This window comes from Balaenoptera musculus, chromosome 18 (assembly GCF_009873245.2).
Source record: "Balaenoptera musculus isolate JJ_BM4_2016_0621 chromosome 18, mBalMus1.pri.v3, whole genome shotgun sequence".
NCBI classification, from domain to species: domain Eukaryota; kingdom Metazoa; phylum Chordata; class Mammalia; order Artiodactyla; family Balaenopteridae; genus Balaenoptera; species Balaenoptera musculus.
Genome location: NC_045802.1, coordinates 45,348,739 through 45,367,995, shown reverse-complemented (window position 1 = coordinate 45,367,995; position 19,257 = coordinate 45,348,739). Strand labels below are relative to the sequence as shown.

General features: G+C 35.6%; 1 protein-coding gene across 1 annotated transcript in view; it reads left to right on the top strand.

Annotated features, from left to right (window-relative positions):
• The window catches only part of DACH1 (dachshund family transcription factor 1), a 411,546-nt gene extending 404,265 nt beyond the window's left edge, over positions 1–7,281 (top strand). Inside the window, exon 11 of the mRNA XM_036832080.1 lies at positions 4,566–7,281. Coding sequence (XP_036687975.1) covers positions 4,566–4,603 — 38 coding nt within the window. The 3' untranslated portion in view covers positions 4,604–7,281. The remainder of the gene's footprint in view (positions 1–4,565) is intronic.
• Positions 7,282–19,257: the final 11,976 nt, after the last annotated feature.

The window sequence follows — 19,257 nt, the reverse complement described above, 5'->3', positions numbered from 1 at the left end:
ACTTTTTAATTAAGTACTCCCATGCACAAAGCGTCACTTGATGATTTTTGTCATATCAGCCTCCCTTACAAAAGCAAATAATCATTGTGTCAACGGAAGATATTTTCTCTGAAACCAAACTATAAGAATTTTAGTTCTGATTTCGAGCTGTTCAGTTGAGGCTCTGCATACTAAAAGGAAACCTCTGTTTTCTGAGAATATGGTGTGGAACAGATTCACAAAGCAAGGAGACTGATGGTACCAAGGTGTCCAAGAGTCAGTCCCTTACCTCTGCAAATCAGAGACAGGGTATTTCCTCCAGTGATCTTGCAATTGCTTATTAGAGGAAGTGACATAACAGAATAGATTTGGGTTCACACAAATATCTAATCACTGCACTTCCATTCATTAGTTCTTTGAAAATGTGCAAGATAACTTAACCAACCTTTTTGAGCCTTAATATCCTATTTGTAAAAGGCACTAAGAATACCTATTTTGTTGAGTTGTTAAGAAGTTTAGATTTAAAATCTATAAAGTGCCCTGAACACAATAGGTGCTCAGAAAATATTAGCTATACTGTTGATAATCATTATTGCCTTTATTGCCAATTTACTTGATCTTAAAAAAGTTCTCATCCGTTTGAGATATCAAGGAATGATTGTTTCATAAACCCTGCTCAGCATCAGGAAAACCTATTTTTCTGTGGCCAACAAATGCAGAAATAAAGACAATATAGGAAATGGTGAGTAGGTGTGAGATTATCTAGTTAGAAAGGAAGTGTAATGCACAAAGGGCAGCCATTAAAACAAAACATGAATAAGCCTCTGAGTTTCCAGATGCAAACAACACACCTCTGAATAATGAAGTCTTAGCCATGAAAATACTCAGGGATTCCAATAATCTCCATCCTGTGCTTGTTTTTACAGGGCCTTCTCTAGGGCTCCATCACTTTGCCTGCTGTTTGAAGAATAGGAGAAGGAAAGATTATTGGCACCATTATTACATAACATAAAAAAACATGGCACAGTTTGAGTTATGGGCCCATGTATTCTTCCTAGCACCCTTGCCATTCAGCTTGCTCTCAGGTGGTTTGTTATCAGAAGCCTGAGATAAACCTACAGTCCCATAACTCAGAAGTCTGCTGGTAGCTCTCTGGATACATCCATATGTGGTTATTTGCTGTGGGTTGGCGGGCCAATATAACTTCTCTGGACCAACATAAAATTACTTTAAACTTTTCTTTCTTACAGACTTTGAATTATCCATAAGTATGTTTTAATAAAGATGACAAAATTATATGGTAGAATTGCCTTGAAAGTTAAGCTCCATAGACAAAGGGAAAGGGAGTTACTCTCTAGGGTCTGTCTATGCCTGGTATGTTTCTGTTTCCAGGTAATTCTAAGGCAGATAATCTCTGATGTCTAAGTATTATTTAATCACGGAAATGCCTTAACTATAGCAGTTGGGATCTATTTTGTAGCTGGCATCTTTAATGCTTGATGCTTTTGTCCATCTGTTAGGAACATTAGTCAAAAATTTAAAGAGACATTTATTAAAAGTAGATTATTATAGTAGATCAAGTACTGAGCACATAAATATAACGTATATAATTTTTATAAACATGCTTTGTATATGATCTAAAGTATCTTATAAAATAATTATTCATGCTATAATTTTAATTAATACATTTTTATTTTAAAATTTAGTTTCAGACAGACTTTAAAATTTCTAACATGCTAAAGGGAATTATTTTTAATACGTAAGCATAAGTAATTGATTTCTCTGAAAGTTTAACATTTGAGACTGCATTAAAACTTTTAAGGCAAGCATCATGCTGAAGCATTCTCCTTCTGATACTGATGGGAAAAGAAATATGGCTGCTGCTTTTGTGGGTCTCGCCATGTAAGAAGCTTCCCATACGTAACTTCAAAGTGAGACAAAGTGCTATGGAGTTAATTCGTAGGGTGCTTGTGTTGGAGAGTAAATAGGAGACTCTATATAGAGAAGTTTAATAGATGGGAGCAGCAATGTAAGCGGGGAAGGAGGAGGTACTTATCTTGAGGCATCTAGAAGGAATAACAGACCTGAATACTCCAAAGCAGTGCAGAGCTCGGTGTGCCATATGTAGAATGGCACACCATTCTACGTAAAGGAGAGCCAGGGTCACTGCCTGAGGGAGAGGGGTAACATATAAGGTTAGAGAAGAAAGTCAGTACCAAATTATATAGCACTTGGGTGAAGAATTCGGCTAGTGGACCTTTTAAAACAATGATTCATACTTAATGAATGATTTCTATATATCCATTCTTTGCTACTACATTCCTTCTACTTAATATGCTATAGACATCACAGAAGATTAGAAAACAATTTTTCAAGACTTTAATTTTTTTCTTTAACAAATATTTTTTTTTTTTGGCCGTGCCCTGCGGCTTGTGGAATCTTAGCTCTGCGACCAGGGATCGAACCTGGGCCCCCAGCAGTGGAAGCGAGGAGTTCTATCCACTGGACCACCAGGGAATTCCCATAATATTTTTTCTTTAATGTACAAAGATTTTTTAAAACTCCATAGACAGAAATGTTAATTTTGAGAAAATAATTTCTTTTCCACAAGTATTTTGAAGGACTTCACTGAATAAAATTTGAATTTGGGGGAAATTGAGAATGTTTCTCTCCCCCCGTCTAATCCTAGGAAACATTGTCTATTTAAAAAAAAATAAGAATGAGAATGATATCCTCAACTTAAGTGAATACATGATAGAAATATTGAGATAATTGGAAGGAGAGAGAAGTAGGGATAAATTAAATAAGGACTAAAAATTAGAAAATTTTGGTTAAAAGCATCAGTGTTCTACTTCTTTGGTTATTTCTATTACTAAATTTTAAAACAATTTAGTTGCTTTTCTTAGTAAAAACATTAAGATCAAAATTATCTTTTAAAAGGTCCAGTTTTTAGCCACATGATACTAAGAATATGAAAGAAAAGTTTCAGTTTATTTTTATAATATTAGTTTATTAGGTTTATTTATCTACTTTGTATAAATCACATGAAAACTATATCTGATTTATTCATTCAAACACATTTTATTGGACATATACTGGGTGCTTAGACTACATTAATAAGCCAAACAGCATTCCATAACATCCTGGAAGTAATAGTCCAACTGTACAAACTAGGCTAAGCTAAAACATGTTGTAGGGGCTTCCCTGGTGGCGCAGTGGTTGAGAATCTGCCTGCCAATGCAGGGGACACGGGTTCGAGCCCTGGTCTGGGAGAATCCCACATGCCGCGGAGCGACTAGGCCCGTGGGCCACAACTGCTGAGCCTGCGCGTCTGGAGCCTGTGCTCCACAACGGGAGAGGCCGCGATAGTGAGAGGCCCGCGCACCGCGATTAAGAGTGGCCCCCGCTTGCCACAACTAGAGAAAGCCCACGCACAGAAACGAAGACCCAACACAGCCAAAAATAAATAAATAAATAAAACATTTTGTAGGAATATAAAACTTAGGCACACCAATATTTCTGCGAAGTAGAAAAATAGTTTGACATTGGTTTTAAGTTCCTTACTAATTACTGTATCTACCACAGATTATATATAAGCACTCTATTAGCTTAACGTTGAAGGTGAAATCTGCAAATATTTAGACTATTTCCTAAATTTACTGTAGGCTATTTCTATTTCCTTATGTTTTAATTCTTGAAGCTATCATTTTGCAAACATTTACATTGCAATATGCATTTAAAAAATTTTTTGGAAAACTTTACTTTTCTGATTACCTTCTACTGTAGATATTAAAACGTGAAATTTAAACATATTTTATACAAATATTTCCAAGGTTTAGAGCACACCACAAAGTGGACAGTTGGGAGAGTGTTACATTTGGGAAATAAGCTTATGTTTTGTTTTGTTTGTCCTCTGGATTTTTAATGTCTTACTTTTGCTTCATTCAAGTGGGTTTATTGAAGATTTGATTTACTTTTCTTTTTCACATAGCTGTGTGTTTCTCAATAGGTAAAAGCTGAGTAATATATTAATATTTAATTGTTTGTTTAATCTCACTTCATGGTGGAAAGACTATATAGTTCATTGATATTGATGAAATAACCCAAGTGGCTTTCACATAAATAGCAACAAATGTGCACAACAGTTACATTACACGGTATATTTAACAACATCTCTAAGAAGTAAGATGGGAGCTCAGTCTTTCCTGATGGAGATATATCTGAGTGCATTCAAAGAAAATTTGGTTCTGCAAGCTTGGAGGAACTAATTGTCATTCAACAGAAATCAGCTAGCTTTGCATATCAGTAAAACACATACACACACTCATCTATTTTCTGAGTGCTCTGTACTGATATCAAAATAGCAAATATATATTTATGAGAACTAGAAATGTTGTATTCTTTTCAGTCGCTTAAATTCAATGTAATTATGAAATTAACTTTGAGAATATGTGAAAAATGTTACTTCCTAAATAAGTGAAGATAGAATAAAACCCACAAATTTTATATCAGGCTATGTAGTTTTTATATTCACATTTGTCCCCCAGATGTCATATAAGTAATTATTTTTTGTTGTTCATTTTTAGATGGAAGACTGTATTTGAAAACTACTGTCATGTACTGAATCTTTCCTGTTGAAGAAGTCCATGTTATAGTAAAGAACTTTGCAGTCAGACATTCGTCATTGGAAAGTTCGGGAAAAAAATAAAGTCCTTTTAAGGGAACTTCCTCAATTTTGTGTATTAATGTTCTTTAAAAGTTTAAGTATTCTACAAAAAAAAAAAGTTTCCTTCATTGATTTTCACCTGTGGTTCATACCAGAGACCTGAGAATGTTTGTAAATGTACAAGTATCAAACTTCTTACAGTTAATAATTGCAACTTTGCTGCTGGACACTTGTATATGGAGTCAAAGGCAGGTCTCAATAAGACCTAGCTTTGTTTTTTTAATGGAATGAACCATTTTCCTCTTCGGAAAATTCTGTATCTGAGCACATCAAGAGACGCTTGTAGCACTGGTCACCCAGACTTACAGAATTATGTCCTCCAGAAACCAGCAAGAACACTTGGAAATGAACTTGTAGGGGACATAGAGGATTCCTAAAAAATCAATAAATCAAAGAGTAATATTCTGTTACATTCTATTTTAAACTCTCTAATTGTGGGTTTTCTCCTGAAGATTTTTGTTCATGTACTTTCCAAAAGACCAACAAATGGATATTGACAACAACCCCGTGAAATAACATTTTGCATACCTGAAAAGAAGCATTGGAGATAAGCCAAAAGGTTTCACCGAAGGTCTTTTTTCCTTAAAAATATATAAACGTAACATGTTTTCATTCCAAACTGGTAGTGGTATATAGAATTTAAAATGATCATTATGCTTCTTCTTCAAACTGTTGGTCACATGTACAGTATATAAACATAAAACATACAAGGAAGGTATTATGTATGCAGTAGTATACTAGAGTTTAGGAAAATGAAAATTTTAGAAAATACGTTTTGTCACCCTGTTGGTCAGAAAGACACCTTTCTGGTTTTAACGCATGCAGGCATGTAAATATTTGTCTGGAGTCACAGTATTAATGAATGAGATCTTAAGCATCTGGTGACATCAGAACTCTGTGTCAGCCACTTTTATTTGTATATTGAACCCTAGTTAGTGCCCCAAACTGCACTATTGAGAATGGATTGTGGCTGAACAGTAAATCAAAACACCAGAAATATTTTTATATGTTAATGTCATATTATGTTAATGTTGCTGAAAGACAAAACCTAACAAACCCTGGATCCTTGATGTATCAGTCCAATACCATGTAGCGCTGAGTGATAAAGTTAAAATGTGCTGTGCTTCCCACCCTGGTCAGAGGGAAGGGTGCCTACGTGTTATTTTCACTGTCTTTTTGAAAGTTACAGTATGTGTTTTCACTTTTGTGCAGATAACTGGAAGTCAAGCTGCGAACAGGGCTTATTACACGCTGAAGTTACCTTCTCTTTGTTTTTACATATTTGGAGTTACACCTTTAAAGACTGATACGTGAATCAGTATAGTTGCTGGACATTTTATGATTTTGCTGTCATCTTACAATTTTATGATCATAACATTATTTATTACCATAAATAGCAAAATCTTAAATGACCAAGAAAACTAGCTTAAAAATGTTTAAAGATAGTTCTCATTGGCTATTAATGATTTGAAAAGAAATTAACATTATAGATACACTGGCACTAAGCTTCTATAGTTTTTTAGGTCTTCCTTGCAATACTGGAACATATTTCTTTTGTGTAGCTTGCTATTAACCAGCTAAGACCATTTTTAATGCAATAAAAAGGTTATATATACAGTTCCTATTTTTAGCTTGCTTAAAAGGGAGCAATATTTTTATTTAAAACACTGTTAGGAAATGCTTTGTAGAAACTTGGTTTTCTAAGCATAGTTCTTCCATAACCTTCTTTTGTTATTTGAGCACAAGAGATTCTATTCCTTGTTGTATGTATCTCTTGTTTTTCCCTGTATGCAGTCTTTAAAGGATTACACTTAAAATCAGAGGAACTTGTGGCAAGCTTCTGAATCATACATTTTCTGAAAGTTTTTTTAAAAGCCTACAACTTCCATAAGTAGTAAAATCAGCCATTGCTCTGCTTCTTGCATAGAGTCACCTGTTAAGTAGGTTAAATAGTTTTAAAATACATACTTTCCAGACCTTTGAGAATGTTTTAGTGTTTGGTTCGCTATAAAAGGAAATTTTAGCAAGGATTAAAGAAAAAAGCTATCAGCTATATGCTAAGAGAGAATCTTACTAACATGTTGTAAATATTGCAAGTCATGAAATGTTATTTTAAGTCTGTAACTTAAGTTTTTTTCCCCTTTATTAGTTATACAGGTTGGTTTAAAATTTGTTTTTTGGTTTAAACAAGTAAAATTGTGCCCATTTTATGGTTTCCATGCTTTTGTAATCCTAAAATTATTAATGTCTCGTTGTTCTGTATTATAACCACATTTGCGCTCTATGCAAGCCCTTGGAACAGAACATACACTCATCTTCATGTAGGACCTATGAAAATTGTCTATTTTTATCTATATATTTAAAGTTTTCTAAAAATGATAAAAGGTTATTACGAATTTTGTTGTACAAAATCTGTACAAAAATCTGTTTTTACATCATAATGCAAGAATTGGAAATTTTTCTATGGTAGCCTAGTTCTTTGAGCCTGGTTTCAATGTGAGAACCGCGTTTACTGTTATTGTATTTAATTTTCTTTTTCTTTTCAACAATCTCCTAATAAAACTGTCTGAAATCTCCCTGTGACTTTATTTACAGTTCTTCTTTATTAAATTTTGTAAAATGCGTAGCATAGAAGGAATATTCACTTTCTAATGGGAGGCATCTCAAAACAACATAAGTCAGCTCTTTACAATGTGAAGGGAACAATGCTCAATGATTTTATTTAACATGCAACTGCTTCTATCTCTAATATGAATTACTGTGGTGAAAAACATCATAAAAGCACACTCTGTAGTTATTGTTTAACAAGCAGATTTTCCATATTTTGTTTCTTGCCAGCTAAGCAAACTGCCCACATATACATGATTTATTTATGTACATTTCTCAGTTTATGAAGCTGTTATTTGTACCTTTTTCCTTTATATTCTTATATTCCCATGATTCTTATTTCACAAAGCTTTGTGCTGAATAATGTAAAGTAGACATGTTGATGGAACAAAATATATTATTCCCATATCTATAAGAGTGTAGATTTGTAACTCTAACTCAGTGTTTTGCTTTCAGTCTCTATCATTGGAAAAAAATGCCTTTAGTAACTTTGCAATTCCAATAGCCTTTAATAATATATAAACGTTTTAATCAATCCAAAATGCAGCACTCAAAGAAATATTGGGTTACTATCTCTGTGAATACTCTAAACATTCCCAAAAGAATGGAAAATGAATTTTTTTCTGTCTAAAGAGATTATTTCAATGAATTAACAAATTATGATTTATCCCTAATAAAACCTCAAATGTTTATGTGACCATTACAAACACATTTTTGTCTTCTATCCTCATATGTTCTTGTCAGTTAAGACTTGTACTAGAACATCATACAGCCTCTGGATGTTAGCGGCATTTGGTGATGATTTAAGGTTTCTCCCCATGTGTTTTCATTGGCATTAGCAAATTTACAATATGAACAAAAGTTATTTATTACTAGAGGAGAGTAAATTATAAATAAAAGTTACATGGATTGCATTTTTACATATGGGAAGTAGGGATGTTAATAGAATTAAAATATTATTGTAAATGGCATTGTAAATATATCACTTTTCCTTATGTGTAGGCTTGGTGCTAACATTTATCTTTCATATGTACAACTGGTATATAAAAGCTGAACCAAACCTCATTTATTCCTTTAAACAGATTCATTAATAAAGCCTCTATTCTGCACAAAGCACTGTGCTAAACGTTGTAATGAATGAAAACATAGCTGTTTTCCCAGAGGAGCTTATAATTTTGTTGGAATAGGAAGTCTTATTTTCAGCAAGAGAAGATTCACTCAGCATCGTCTAGACTGTCGTGGATATAGAGCTAGTATCAAGAGGGCATTGGCTTAGATGCCTTCCTACTAAGTGATAACAATCTAGTGACCCATTTTGTACCTTCACCTTCCAGCGACTAATAGAAGACAGTTTGGGGGTCAGACAATTCTGTAGAGGTTGAGAAAGGGGATGGATACATTTTCCCCTAGGTAGAACACCATACTAGTTATTCTTTCCATGTTATTTTTCATGTATTTCAGTCACATCACTCTTCTTACCAAGGCTTACAAACTTTGTTTTAAATAAGTAGCCTGTTCGCAAAAATCATCAACAAACAATAAATTCCTAATATTCAGATTATTGAGTATAGAGCTACAATATTCAATTCTTATCATCCAGCATCTATGTGGCTACGGCAAGTAATGGCCTAAAATGATTCAACCACAGAGCATAAATTCCTAAACGCCAAATGAGTGTGTTAGGTAATGAGTGACATTTGTAGTGGAAGCATCATTTACATGTATAGGTTAATAAGCTAGAGATTTTGGCTTGAAATATTGCATCTGTTAGGACTCCTTTGGTTGGCTGTAACAAAACGAATTCCTGCAAGTCTAAAGAGCAAAAGGAATTGATTACAAAGACAGAGGGGTGCACATGGAACCTCAAGCCAGGATTGCAACCAACCCCCAGGGACCAGGGTTCCTCTTCAACTTTCATCTTTCTGCTCCTCTCAGTGACTCTGCTTCTTTCTCCTCTCATTGCAGACATATGTGTTCCTCTTGGTTCCCCTATTATTCAGGAGCATAAGACCCCACCCACCGAAGTGAACCAATCATTTTCTCTCTCTTGTCTTAAGTCAGAATCCCTGAGTTCTAATTGTCTGGAGCCAGAGCACATGGCAGTAAGGTATCTTGGCAGTACAAATAGATGAATCTGAGGAATTTTAGAAACTACTGTGTCCAATTAAATTTGAATCTCTGGGGATTGGGGCTGTGGCATCAGGATTTTTTAAGTTCCTAGGGTGATTCTAATGAGCAGCTAAAGTTGAGGACCACTGTCTGGGAGGATGGCAAGTATTACATAGAAAATGACTAGTGGGCCTTCTGTTGTGAGGTAAGGGGGGGTAGTTGGAGTGAGTGGGGGCCATTGTGAGCTGTGCAAGACACTATAAAAGCCAACTAATTGTTCTTTAAAATCATAAAAATTACATAAAATCTATACAATAATTCATATATTTTAAAAAAGTAATTCTAGCATTGTGAACCTAATTCTGAATTGAATATGAATTTACAAACCTCCTAATCAAGTTTAATAGAAGTCACATTATTTTTTCTAGATAAAATTATTGATTAATATGACCTTAGAACTAACTACACAGGGAGGTAAAAATTCTATTTCAATCATTACTGAAGCTTCCTCCCTCTGAATGACCTCAGTCCAAACATTTTTCACAGTCCATACCATTTGGGGAGAACCCCTTGAGTTTTCATGCCTAGAATCTAGTTTTCGAGAAGCTGTCCTAAGCCCTTCTCTTTGGAGAGACTCCAGGTTTGTGGGAGAAAAAATTGACACAGTGTGGTGTAATTCTCAACGTGGAGGAGAGGAATATTTAAGACAATTAATTTGTAATTGGGAAATGTAAAGTCATGTGAAAGGAGGTAATGTTTCTATGCTTTATTTGAACCGGTAAAATGTCAATCAACACAAGTAGACTTGTGATAAGTTTTGCATATAGAATGTAATACATGGAGCAACCATTGAAAGTGCTGTTATCAATATATATGCTCTATAAGAATATAGATAAATCAAAATGGAATTCAACACTGTAGCAAGATTAGCTCCCAGATAAAAAGTAAATATTTTAGGGTAATTCATCAAGAACTTTAAGATAACTTTGCTAGTAGTTTCCACCTCTCTTAGGCACTTTGGCTGCTCTTTCAACAATGCTAATTGTGTGCCAAACTTTTGTCTACTACTACAGATTAAGATAAATTGGTTGATACATCTCTAGCACAATGCATCTCTATTTTCTACTTATTGGGTGTACTCACATCCAATAATATATTTCAAACTGATTTTTTTTTTTAAAAGTAGAAACTGAAATGGTAACTATTAAGTTGTTAACATTTGTTTTTATTTTTTTAATTTAATTTTTATTTTATATTGGAATATAGTTGATTTACAATGTTGTGTTAGTTTCAGGTATACAGCAGAGTGATTCAGTTATACATAAACATATATCCATTCTTTTTCAGATTCTTTTCCCATTTAGGTTATTACAGAACATTGAGTAGAGTTCCCTGTGCTATACAGTAGGTCCTTGTTGATTATCTATTTTATGTATACAGTAGTGTGTATATGTTAATCCCAAACTCCTAATTTATCCCTCCCCCACCAACATTTGTTTTTTAGAAATCCCATTGTTAACTCCTACCTTTACCTCAAGTGTGAGGAGCTGATGTTGATACTGGTCAGTCCTTTTTTACTAACTCATCTTTTTAGATTTACAAAGGAAAAGAGTCTCCCATTGAGATGGATCTTTTTTTTAAGTCCATCTGGTTGTTACGTGCCTCGGTTCATTTATGATGAATGTCTTTTGGCTCCTTCCATTAATAAATTTTGATGCTTCTTAGTATATGCTTTACATGCTTTGCTTTCACTTTTCCCTCAGATAGCTACTATGAGATAATAGGTACACAACAGGGTCTAAATGAAAATGGGCAAGTTCTTGGAAAATGAAGTTCCCAGCAATGTCAACAGAACTGGTCAAGAATGGAGAATCTGATCAAGGAACCAGCAGGCAAATCATCTAACAGAACAATGTATTTTTAGGGGAGAACAGTCAAGATGGGGGTGGTAGAAAATTCTTAATTGACTAACATAAATGATGCTTTAGCATCTAGATTTGACAAGTATTTAAAGCTATCTCTAGATTTTGGGGACACCGCCTCATCCCTGGGGAATTATTCACCTGCAGTTGCCTCAGTGTAGCCAAATGGACGTCTATTTTGGTAGGTTACTTAGGAGTCCTCTTTTATCTGCTGAGTATTCAGTGTTAGGCCCAGGGGTCTTCTACTCATTCTTGAATCTGTACCACATGTATCCATAGTAAGCACTTAGGTATTCTTTACCCCAACAAACACCTCTAATGTTGGAGCATTGTTCCAAATGCAGCCAACCCTCCTTGTACCTTTGTCAGAACAGTGAGCCAGACACACATTTCTACCAGGTGAAATTCCAGCCTGAGATAGACACTGGTCCTCTGTGTTCAATAACCTCAGATCCTCTGAGTGGTCCTCTTGAGGTCTCTTTAGATTTTAGATGAGAGACAGATACCTGTCACCTCCTATGGGTGATTGGAGGGGATTGGACCTGGAAAAAGCCACAGCTCTCAACAACAACAATCTGTTTACCTCAATTCTTTACCCCATATCTTTCATCTCTTTTACAATCTGTAGGTGTATGGACAGCTGAGGCCACAAAAGTAGTTTTCAGATAGCTATTTGCAAGCCCTGCATGATGACCTTGCATCTTACCTTGGAAGGTGGTATCCATTTTATTCATTTATTGATTAATTTATCAAAAATTACCTTTAATATTTTGGAGATAATTATAGACTAAATGCAGTTATAAGAAATAACAAAGAGGCATCCCATATACACTTCACACATTTTCTTCAAGGATAACATTTTGCATAAATGTAATATAGTGTCAAAACCGGGAAATAAACATTGATATCATCTACCAACTTTATTCAGATTTCATCAGATTTACATGCACTCATTTGTGTGTGTGTTATATATGTTTAGTTCTGTACAATCTTATCGCAAGTGTAGATTCCTATGAGTGCCACCACAGTCCAGATACAGAATATTTCCATCACAGGGATCCCTCATGCTATCTTTTTACAGCTACAATCACTAAACTCTCTCCCTACCTTTCTGTATAAGTTAGGGTTCTCCAGAGAAACATAACCAATAGTGTAAATACACACACATATAGAAATGTACATGCTACCAGGCCCTGTAGAGTATAGAGATCCTTCAAATGCCCCCACCCCTATTCCTTCAGTGGACCCTGTGGCCTGTGGAGAGGGAGTAGGTGAAATTCCCTCTGATGCCTGGTATATAGTTGGGTCTAAGCCACCCACATGGATTGCAGCTGCTATTCAGCCCAACACATACCATGTGGATGGAAAAAAGAAGGAACTGCAGCAGCCAGTGGGCTGAACTCAGAGAGGTTTGATTGGTGGTCAGTCCAGCCCAGGACATTGACCCTCTGCATTAACAGTTAGGCTGTTCTGAAGGGATTAACTTTATGACTTGGACAATGAGAAACTGAGGGGTGGATGATCATGAATAAGCCCTGTGGGGTCAAAATATGTGGAAAGATGTTTGGGTTATATTGCGAGAGACTGAGACAGTCCTCACTGTTTCAATCCACTGGTTCATCCCAGCCCTAAGCTGTGTATGGACCCTACCAACTTATACTTCAGTAAATACAACAGGTTAGGTACATAGAAAATCAGCCAGCACAGTGCCTGGTTACAATGGTGTATTGTCAAGGATGCCGGATTGCCCTTGAAATACACTGAGTTGGTTAATGCAGTAACAGAATGTCCTGTATATTCTATTCAATGCCCAAGGCAACTGCCAAATGAGTCTGGCACCACCCACCAGAGTTCCCAACCGGTGAGAAACTGGAAAATTGATTATATTGGCCCCCTCCCTCTGAGTGAGGGTTCTAAATATGCCCTGGCTTGTATGGACGCTCTATCTGGCCTAACCCAAGCTTTGCTCTGCTGTTGGGCAAACCAGGCTGCCACCATTATGGGATTAGAGAAACTGAGTACAATGTACCAATACCCTGGTGGAATCGACAGTGATCGTGGGTCACATATTAAAGGTCATGCTGTGCAAGACTGGGCAAAAGAACATGACATTGAATGGAGGCTCCATATCCCCCATAATCTGAAAGCAGCAGGGCTGGTAGAAAGGAGGAATGGAATATCAAAGCAGCAGCTTAAATGACTAACAGGTAAAACTACCTTGGCCAGTGGACTAAGGTATTATCCCCCATTTTAATACATTTAAATGAGCAACTAGTAGGGCCTACTGCTCCATAGGCCAGACTGGGGACCCCTGTTGAGACACCCAACACTATAAAGTTATGGAAGTCATGGGAAACAACCATTGCCCCTTTTCTCACAGTAGATCAACACGCTATGCTGCTGAGAACACCACGTCCCATCATGCCTTGGGAAAGGTATTATCTACTGCAATTTGTAATGGGACAGCCCATTGGGATGGATGAGTTACTATGCACCCCTGTGTAAGGGGTTATGACTCAGTCTCCACTGGGGTCTTGTTGCCCAGCTACAAGCTGATGCTGTTGAAACTCACTACATCTGGAACAGAACACTCACCATTGAAAGAGGGAAGAAGGTGGGGGTGTTGGTCTGGCATATCCCACCCCCAGTCCATCTCCTCACACCTGACAGTGCTGCCTCCCTCCACCAACGTGTGTAATATGCACAAACAAGTCATGCTCCTAAAGTGCCACCTCCCTCCCCTCGACGCCAGGCGGACATGCTTTGTTTCCCGCTGGTATGATTATTTGGCAATCATCTTTATTCCCTCCACTGGCCTGGAGGACATTATAACCCTTACTAAATCCACCCAGCAAGCCTTGAATGAGAACCAGCAAAGCCTGTCCTTACTGAACACCGAAATGTCTCTAATGAGAAAAGCTGTCCTCCAAAACTGAATGGCCTTGGACATTATCACTGCCTCGCAGAGAGGCACTTGTGCCATTATCCAAACAGACTGTCGTGTGTCCAGACCTGAAGAGTCTGCTCATGTATCATCTTTATTAAATCAAATGAGGGTGAAAGTGAATTTCCTGAATGATCCAACCCCCAGTCTAGGGGACTTAGTAAATCAGTGGTTTTATCATGAGGCTCTTGGTGGGAAAAATTGTTACTCACTTTGCACGTGCCTATATTTGCATGTGCCTATAATGTTGCTGTGCAATCTGCCTCCAATGCAGCCAGAGAGCCGCCAAATGTGCCACCTCCATTCTAATAAAACCCCTTGCTGACTGTTCAGGGCGCATTGCAGAAAAGGGGAACATGTGAGATTGTATGGGCCAGTCACAAGGGGCAGAGTTTTGAAGGAGGTTATTGAGAAGACGTGACCACTAGTTGACCCTTGAGCTGGACCCAGGCAATCGAATGCTCCTTACCCAGACTCTCGTTCTGGAATGTATGTTCTGCCCACCATTTCCACTTTAAGAGACAGCCTTGAAAAAGTAACGTGTTGTTGAGACCATCTGGACTGTTTACATCACTGAACCTGGTTAAGGCCTCTATATAACTGTTAAGATTCTAGTGGGCGGGTGCAAAGACCTACTTGTCTTGTAGCCACCCAAGGAAAGCATAGTAAGTAAATTCCCTTGTTTCTCAAAACTGATACCTACCAATCTGGAGGTGTCTGCCTTTTTCCTTGGTCTCTCCTTGCCCTTAATGTACAGGGACCAGTTTCAGATTATACCTGGGGAATTCTCGAGGTTTCGAACAAACATTTATTTTTCAGTAGTTGTAAAATATCTTTATGTCATACCCTTCTCGAAAAAAAAAAGTATTTTTACTTAGTGTATAATTCTAGGTTCCCAGGAATTTTATCTTAGCAATTTCAATGTTACACTGACTTCTGGCGTCCATTGATATTTTGGAAAGGTAGGTTGAATATTGTTCTTTGTAGGTAATTTGTCTTTTCTCTCTGGATGCTTTTAATAACTTTTATTTGTCTTTGGTGCTTTGCAGCTTGAATATAATGTGTATAAGTACAAACTTACTTTTATTCATTATATTTGGGAACTGACGTCTCCCCCAATAATTGAGGAGGTGTTTTTCTTTAATTTTGAAAATTCTAAGCCATTACCTCTCCAAATAATGTTTCTATTTTTTTTTTCTTTTTGCAACTTTCTGGAATCCTAATTTAGTTCTAAGTTAGACTTTTCTATTAACTTCTAGGTTTCTTAACCTTCATACATATATGCCGTTTCTTTAACTTTGCTTCAGATTTATCTTTCAATCTACTAAGTATACAGTTTGCTATTTAACACGTGCATATAATTTTTAATAGCAATTATTTTATTTTTCTTTTTAGAAATTCTATTTGTTTTTTTTCAAACCTTCTTAGTCATTCTTGATAGTCCCTCTTTATGTGTTTGGTTCTCTCATTTCTTTATGTATTGTGATATACATGTATATATATCACACTTTTATTCTGTTTCTAATAATTCAATATCATATTATTGAGGTCTGATTTTGCATTCATTGTATTTCTGATTCTCTCTAAAGCCTTATCTTAATAATTTTTTAAAAAATTTGGTTTGAATTCATGTTTATTAAAACTTTGTGGGAATCCTTTAAAATCTGGTTTAAGAATGTAGTACTCCATGGAGAAATTTTATTTCCTTTTGCTAAATGCCTGGGAACACTTTAATTTAAATTTAAATTAACTTAAAATTCCTAACTTGTAGCCTCTTAGTTCACAGAGTTAGTGTAAATCTGAGTAATCATTTCCAAAGACAGGAGGGTGAGCCTAATTCTCCTGAAGTCTCAAATGAGAATTTCCTTCTCTACCCAGGGCCACAGCTGATACAAATCTTTTCCCTACATCTGTCTTGGATTTTTTCTACTTGAACCTTTTCACTGAGAGTATACTCATTTGAGTTCTAGCTTCATGGGAAGTTCTGCAGTCTGACTTTACTTCCTGCCCCTCATAATCATGAAGATTGTAGCTGAAGCTCTGTCACCATGGATTTATAGATGGCTCAGATAAACAAAGGCTTTTGCTCTTGGCCACTTTCCTGAAGGTCTTCTCTTTTATTCTGGCCTCAGAGTGACACCCTCATGTTTTAAATATTTAATCCAGCATTTACTGGTTTTGTTTTTGTAACAGGGATGTTTCATTGTGTTGGACTGTTATTATCAGAAGTTAATACTCACTACATAAAACTTAATTTTCAGACTCCTAAAATACAACTTACATATATTTTTTCTTTTTTTTTTAAACATCTTTATTGGAGTATAATTGCTTTACAATGGTGTGTTAGTTTCTGCTTTATAACAAAGTGAATCAGTTATACATATTCAAGAGCGAAGAGATATGGGGACAACTTATATTTAATACAAACATTAATCAATCAATTAACAGCAGTTAAACATTCTTATATTATTCTATCATTATAAGGAATTAATGTTATGTGTAAAATTCTTAGTGTAACTTCAGGAATACAATAAATGCTGAAAAATGTCAATTATTATTAGAATAACACAAAATATGAAGGACACAATTTTGGACCTCAGGGAGCATATATGCTGTAATAAAATAAAAGGTTAAGATATAAATATTATATGTTGATTGCAATTCTAGAAAAATAAGGAATATATATAGTTTTAATTTGTACCTTTTCACATGAAAAATATTTATTTGACATAATATATACATATATAAACTCTTAAGAAAACCTTCTCCTTTATGATTTTTCAGGATTACCCATTTTTGAAAATGAACACATTACTTTATTTCCATCAGCAAGTTACTAGAGTTTATTGATACTTTTTGAGCATTTACAACTATATTTTGCTTTCATCCTTGATTAACTCAAGTTTCTGCCAAGCATGATGCAGCTCAACATTTCATTTTTTTCCTCCCTCTTCCTCCCTTCCTCCCTCCCTCCCTGCCTTCCTTCCTTCCTTTCTTCCTCTTTCTCTCTCTCCCTTTCTTTCTTTCTTTTCTACAGGATTTAGAAACAGTAGATGACTTACCTACTATCTTTTTATATATGTTACAAAAGTATTTTTTTATTTCTTACTTATTGATCTCTGTATTATTATTGCTGTATATTGTATCACAAGCTATGCTATAAATCACAACACTATACTGTTATTATTTTTGTTAAAACAGTCAACTACATTTTAAGGTAATTTAAATAATGAAAAAGAAATCTAATATTTACTTACAGAGTTATCATTTCCTATTAGCTTCATTCTTTTGGCAAACCATTTTTTTAAATCCAGTATCATTTCTCTTGTGCCTGAAGGACTTCCTTTTACATTTCTTTTAGTGTGAGTTTGCTGGTGATGAATTTTTTCAATTTTGTATGTCTCAAAAGCCTCTTTGCTTTCATTTTTGAAGGAAATTTCCATAAGTATAAAAGTCTAGATTGACAGTTTTTTTTAAGTAAGTACTTTGATTTTACTGCTTTATTGTCTTTTCATTTACTTGTTTTTGACAAGAAATCTGTGCTCTTCCTTATCTTTATTACACTGTAATGTGTCTTTTTTCTTTCTGTATGCTTTTAAAATGTTCTCTTTATTACATGTTATGTGCAATTTGATTATGATATACCTTTGTGTAGTTTCCTTTATATATTTCTTGTGTTTGAGGTTTGTCGAGATTCTCAGATCTTTTGGTTTATAGTTTTTATCAGGTTTGAGAAATATGGAGTCAATATTTCTTGTAATTTTTTCTTCCACCCTTTCTCCTTTCTTCAAGTATTCTAATTGTACATATATTAGACTGCTTGATCTTGTCCCACTGTTCAGGCTTTCTTCTGCAATTTTTAATCTTCTCTTAATTTTATCCAGTGATATTTTATCCCAGACATTTTTGTGTTATTTTCTAGAATGGTGATTTGGGTCCTTTGAAAAAATACATTCTGTGTCTAAATATGTTCAATATTTTGGAATGTATGCAATATAATTATACTGTCTTAATCCTTTGTCCTCTGATTCTAAGATCTACCAGCTCTGTGCAATTTTTAATTGATTGATTTTTCTCCTCCTTATATTTCAATCATTTCTGCTTCATTGCATGCCAGGTAATTTATTATTATATGCTAGTCTTTGTGAATTTTACTTTATTAGATTCTGGATTGAGTTTTGTTCTTGGACGATGTGTCAGAGTCCTTAGGAACAGGCAGAGTTTCAATGATTCTCTAGGAAAACACAGAGGCCTCAACATATAGTCATACGTAGGCCTATAATTTATCATGAGGAAAGGATAAAAAGCAAAATCAGCAAAAGAGAAATGCATATGGGGCAAAGTTTGAAGGAAACCAGGGCCAAGCTTTCAAGGGTCCTCCCAGAGTGGAATCACAAAGGACATTCATAAAGCCCCCAGCAATGAGTTGTGACAACATGTTCCCAACCAGGGAAGTGCCCCTAGTCTGTCAAGTACCCCAATCCCATAGTCCTAGAGGGAAAGAATATGTGCAGCCTAAGTCATGTTTTTGTTTAACCAGTTTAGGCACAGTGAGTCACTTTTATCAGTGTATGATAGGAACTCTCCGTAGATCTAAGTTCCCAGATGCCAGTCAATGCCAACCTTGCATGCAGGTCGATTGCTATGTTAACTCTTGTCTACACAAATGCTATTGAGTTACTCAGAAACAGCTTCATTCCTTCCATTCTTGATTTGAATTTTGCTAGGTGGGGCTGGAACACTCTTTTGTTTTGTGGTTAATTATTTCCCGCTACTGAAGCAAGACACTTTGAGTACTTTATCCAACAGTGCATGAATTGTAGGTTTTAGAGTCTGGCTTGTAGGAATAGGCACTATTCTACAGACTGGTGAGCCTCAGGTTTAGTTCCCTCTTATTGTTGTGGGTGTTTCTTTGCCAGCCTTACATAGTGTTGATCAGGACTGATGAAAACTCAAAAGAAATACTCTAT